The sequence below is a fragment of the Heteronotia binoei genome, chromosome 6 (assembly GCF_032191835.1).
Source record: "Heteronotia binoei isolate CCM8104 ecotype False Entrance Well chromosome 6, APGP_CSIRO_Hbin_v1, whole genome shotgun sequence".
In the NCBI taxonomy this organism is placed as follows: Eukaryota; Metazoa; Chordata; class Lepidosauria; order Squamata; family Gekkonidae; genus Heteronotia; species Heteronotia binoei.
Window position 1 is genome coordinate 99,038,470 of NC_083228.1, and position 5,719 is coordinate 99,044,188.

At 49.0% G+C, this 5,719-nt stretch overlaps 1 protein-coding gene across 1 annotated transcript; it reads right to left on the reverse strand.

Annotated features, from left to right (window-relative positions):
• Positions 1–932: 932 nt before the first annotated feature.
• LOC132573377 (uncharacterized) lies at positions 933–3,138 on the reverse strand. Its single transcript, XM_060240883.1, has 4 exons — positions 3,054–3,138; positions 2,463–2,540; positions 1,953–2,123; positions 933–1,847 (listed from the first exon to the last, which is right to left on the reverse strand). Exons 2-4 carry the CDS (start codon positions 2,485–2,487, stop codon positions 1,333–1,335), a joined length of 711 nt encoding a protein of 236 aa, XP_060096866.1. The 5' UTR covers positions 2,488–2,540; positions 3,054–3,138; the 3' UTR covers positions 933–1,332.
• Between the last annotated feature and the right edge of the window lie 2,581 nt (positions 3,139–5,719).

Below are 5,719 nucleotides of genomic sequence, written 5' to 3' on the forward strand. Positions count from 1 at the left end.
ACCCTTCTTTTGAATTATCCAATCAGGCGGCAAAACAAAAGTCAGGTCGAGAGGGCACAAACTATGCGGGGCAAGAGCGCATAACATCTCTGTTGCATGGTTGACAGGGCGCGTGGAGGAGTGAGCTCGCACACGTCTATCCAGGAACCGAAAAGCAGTTATCTGTATAAGCAGGCCCGTTCTCACATGTCTGCAGGCATTCTAACTGGGTAGACTGCTCGCTAACACGGACATTTCCCCATTTCAGCTACCCCTCCAGGCAGGGAGATGGCGACCGGCGACCTGACATGTCATGCATCCCGCCGGCCGCCGCCTCCCACCGGCAGACAGGGCAGTTTGCTGAGGCGCCAGGGAGGGGATGACATACGATTGTTTGAGGAGGAAGCGGGGAGGAGTTCATGCAAATGCAATTCTGCACATAGCTATCCCGCCCTCGCCAGGGTGCCTGGAGTTTGTTCCCCCACCACCCTCCCTACCCCTTTGGGCTAGAGGGGGAGATGGTCTTTGCGTGTTGGCTCCATATCCTCTTGTCTGGGGTTCATCTCCCTCTTTCTGACATACACTCTCTGGTTCATGTCTTCTATTCTTTGGGCTCTCATGCTCTCCCCAAAAAGTAAAAGAAAGATCTTGTGTGAAAAGGAAAAATCTGAGATGTTTTCCTGTGCCCTTGGTTTTGTTTGACAGATAACTCTGGACCTTGTGGTGATGGACCTCCAAAGCTGCCATGCAAGTCTGCACAGAGCAATCCTCCACCTGTTTGGTTGCCAGGAGTTATTCCTGGCCATTTTGGAATTCTCCCCCCCCCCCATGCCTACCTACCCCTTTGGTCTATCAAGCCCAGCCTTTAATTGGTAAAAGATAGATGGGTTGAATAAATAAACCTTTTGGGATCAGATGTGTGTCTGATTATAGCCTGCAGAGATTGATTGCAATTTTTTTTGGCTTAAAGCATTTTATTTTTTTGTGGAAAGACTCCTAACAATGGTAAGCCTATCATTTATTTCTTGACAACTGCATTTACTTGTCAATTTCCCATAGTTTACATTTAAAAATTAAAGTTCAATAACAGATTACCTCAAAGTGCATAACAGAGAACTGGTTATAAGACAACATGCATAGCTGTTTTCTTCTCAAAGTAATAAGTAACTAAAGTGCTTAGGAGCATCTAGGAATGTAACCAATGAACAACAATAAGGCGGCATTCAAAACATTGAATCAAAGCAGGATTTTCAACCTTGCTCAGCAAAGCAGCATGCCATGATAAAGCGATGCAGGTTTGAAAATAATGATCTCAGGGATCACGCTCCAGACATCAGCAGCACCTGCCTTGTGTCACTGTTTTGTAGGCGAATATGGAATCTTCCTCTTGGCGGCCCTACGTGACCTCTGCTGACTGCTGGACACAGTCCTCTGTGGTGCAGCAGATTGGGAATCATCATTATCACCCATTGCAAGCGCAGCTGGATTGCCCTCAAGGGGCGTACGCCTCGGTGTACCACCACGGGAGGAATATCTCGCACCTATGGCTTGTGCAAGAGGAACCATTGTGTTTGAAAGGTCCCTCAAGCAGTTCACTGCAGCGAGCACAAGAGCACTGTTGCTTTCCCTGGCCGCCCTTTCCTCTTGCCTGGCGGCCATTTCCGCCTCCCGGGATGCCCGCATCTCAGCCATGAATTCTTGGTGCTCCGCTCTTCCAGCCTCAAGCATTAAGGCGTTTTCCTTGCTAATCTGTGTTGCAAGTGTCTCCCCCACTCTCTGTATGGCAGACACCTTCTTGTGGCGTGCCTTGATGAGAGCCAGCCGGGATTTGGGTGACAACTCCGCCATTATTGCTCCAGGCGGAATACCTAAGGTTGAAAGAAAATAATATTCACGTTAATACACACTTGCCTGATGCACGGTGGAACGATGAAAGCTCACTTTTTAAAGGGAAACAAGTATGATATACTCACGATCAGGGTCTCTTTCTGGGCTCCTAGATTTGCCTGTTGAAGTGTTGTTGGTTTTTTTTGTTGCCTTCCTTCCAGATGTAGAGGGAGTTGGACCTTCCCCGGCACCGCCCTTATCCAGGACTGCAACGTGTCTCTCTGCTGTGTGAACTACAGCAGCTTCACTTCTTGGTTCTAGAGCAGAATATGAGCGGAGTGTTAGTGCTCTCACTTGATTCGCAATCGTTCGTATTCACTGGCTGGCTGCCTGGTCTGGTCTGGTAGAGAGGCCAGGCAGGGAGGCATGGTGAGCCACCCAGGTGGGAGAGCACTCTCATCCTTCCTTGCCTCCCTTCCAGCCAAGCCCAGCCTCCCCTGGCCACCCCCAGGAAACTCCCTGGTCAACCTGGGCCAGGGGGGCTTTCCTGCCAGGGCTTTGGTGGGAGGGAGGAAAGGAAGCCTTGCAGTGCAATGAAGCAGGCTGCTAGTGCAATGTAAAAATTGAACCCATTCACATTCGACATGAAAACTCACCGTCCCCGGCACTGCCCTTATCCATGACTGCAACTTGTCCCTCGGCTGTGTGAACTCCAGCAGCTTCACTTCTTGGTTCTAAAGCAGCGTATGAGCGGAGTGTTATTCCTCTCACTAGTGGTGCAATGGCGCATCCTCACTGCCTGGCTGCCTGGTCTGGTAGAGAGGTCAGGCATGGAGGCAGAGTGAGCCCCCACAGTGGGAGAGCACTCTCAACCGTTCCTTCCAGCCTTCCAGCCCGGGCAGGCAGCCATCCCATCCCATCCCAATATGTATCCGTCCTTCCCTTTGCCAGATGAGGAAAACCATAACTTTTCCTGAGTGGTGTTGGCCCTGCAAAGGCAGTCAGGCAGCTGCCCCTCAAGTGGATATCAGGTCTTTTGGGAGGTGGGGAGAATCTGCGTTGCAGGCCTGTGTAGCTAGGTAGGATATGCACATAGACTTGCTGCATACCAGCCATCCACTGGGCTTGCATTTCTGGGGAGAAAGGTCCACTTGACTTTGAAGATAGCCATCCTTGGAGAGAGAGGGAGAAATCTGCATCACCCCCACTTATAAAGCAGCTATAGAAGAATCTTAGCCAAGACTCACCTTCCTGCAGTAGAACCTCGATTTGGGTTGGGTCGCTGTCTTCCAACGAGCCATCCACAACGTCTGAAACAAGGTACACAACATCTAAAATAAGGAAATAATGCACAGTTCGGATGAAAGGTTAGCTGTCTACAGATTGGATACGGGGAGTTGATACACAAAAAAGGAATCAGGCTGACTTTTGTCTGCTTATGACCTTTTAGGCAGTCCCTGGGATATGGACCCCAAGCCTCGTGGGGCTGGAAATGGCCGCAAAGGATAAGTTTTAGAAGTATGCAAGCTATCTCTTGCTACTGCTGGCATAATCCCTGGTTCGGTTCCCCCTCTCCCAGGGCTTTACAGTCCTCCCTTTAAATCTAAAAGAAAGATCTTAAAAAGTGAAGGGAAGAATCCCACACCCGGTGGGCACCGAGAGGCCGCGTTGCTTCTCGATGGTGAGGGGGCGATACTTCCACATGGCACGGAGATCGTCCACCTTCCTAGTTGGAGCAAATTAATCTATTGCGCAGTCGCGCTTCCAACAACCCCACGCTCAAATATTTCCTGCAGTAGCATCGACTTGAGTGCGATGCCCTTAATTTTTTCTCTTTAATAAGCGCGTCTGTGGCCATTACTGCGTGATGACGAGTCGAGATTTCGATATATCGCAATTACGCAGTAAAATATAATAAATAAAAAAAAATGGCCGGGCACGCAGTAATCAGGACTCACCTGCGCCATCGGTTGGCTCCACTTGCACCGTCTCATCTGCAGTCGGCCCCGTGAAAAGAAGTAGCGTTTCAGTCGTTTCAGTAGGTGCAGGTGCATTGGATTCTTCGGAGCTGCGGGGCTCCGGAGCATCAGAGCTCTGCGTTACCCTTTTGGGCCACACATCTGCATCCCCATGGAGTATGGCATCAATCTCTTCATAAAGCGGGCAGGTCTTCCTATCTTGCCCTGTCTTACCATTGAGCCCGACCACCTTCTTGTATTCAAGACGAAGGGATTTCGTCTTGTTACGGCACTCCTGCGCGGTCCTATTGTGACCGCGGGAACGCATCTCGGAAGCAATCTCCTCGTACAGATCGATGTTTCTGTGAGACTGCCTTAAGGCTACCTGGATCCTTCGCTCGCCCCAGATGGCAAGCAGATCCAGCGTCTCATGCCTCCTCCACGAAAGACCTCGTGCGGCAGCCATGTCCCCTCGTTGCTGAGGATCGCAATGCACACATCGCTTTTAAATGTGCCGATTCACACAGATGTGTTGCAGATGTGTTTCTCCGTTTGCACTACTTTTCTAAAAAGATCGCCTCGCATACTGGAAATCTCGATACTCACATATCGAAATTTCGATATATCGTTATTACGCAATAAACTAAAGCCTTAAAAAAAAAAAAAGCCGGCCACGCACGCTAATAAGCGATTTTTTTGAGTTCCTTCCTTCCATGGCGCAGTGATATGCATTTTCTTTGTGGCGGGAAGCTGGAAGCGGGAAGCGCTGTTGCGACTCAGCAACGATTGCCCGTTCAGATGCTCCAGAGCGCTCAGGAAGCGCTCAGGAAGCGTCTTGTTCCGGATTAAAAGCGGTAGCAAATTAATCCGCGAGCAAGGCGCATCAGCGTGGGACGGGCACGGGCTAAGCACGCTTGACAGATGCGGACGTGTGAACGTCCGGGTAAAATCCGACATGCTTGCGGGCTCAACTCATGCCCATAGCGGGGGTTTTGGGACGTCTGACCGCACCCCCTGTTACCTTCTACTTTGTTCAAGCAGATGAGGGTTTCTTCTGATTCCAAATGGGTAGCCTCTTGGCTTCCATGCATATCCTGGTCAATGAAGGTACATAAAACCTTCTCACAGACTTCACACACTATTTGCTGGGCATCCTATGCCTAAAATCATGATGAATGTGGCTGAAGAGCTGGGGACTAGGCACATTGTCCCCCTTTTGGTCTTTTCCCCCACCTAGCTGCAGTCAATGTGGCACCTGTTCTGCTGCTACTGGTAGCTGTAGCTGCAGATGGCCAGATGGATGTAAGAACCTGAATAAAGGGGTTTTTTTGGTGAAGACATACCTTTTGTTAATGAGGTTGTACAGGAAATGTTGTTAGGTAGGGATGAAAACACACTCAGAATAATCTTCTAGAGGCTGCTCTCACAGAACCTATATTCTTTTACAACGTTCTATGTATCTTTAAAAAAAATATTAACCAAGCTAGGCAGGCACAATAGCTGGCTGCAAAGATTCAGTGAACTCTCACTCAGTTCTTTTTTTTTTTTACTCCCTCCTTCTTGTGACCATGGCAACAATATCCATACAATCACCTCATATATCAAACCTTTGTAAGCATTGTCCTCCTTTGATCAGGGGGGCTTTCAATTGTGCCACATGCTTTAGTGCACGCTGGTGAGAAGCTGCTGACTACATGAAAAGTATTATACCTATAAGCAAATATCAAAGGAAGGATGAAATGGATTGCTGAGGAAAATTGAATGGATATAAAATCCAGGAACTGAATGGGAGAAGAAAGTATGAATCGTCATAGACATTCACCTAATGGCAACTGGCATACCTGAGACCCTCCCGGCTGACTACAACCCTGCAGCTCTGTATTGCAGTAAATTGGGAGCTTGTCATCAGCTGCTGTTTCTCTCAAGTTTATTGTCCCCTCAGTAGCCAGTATTTG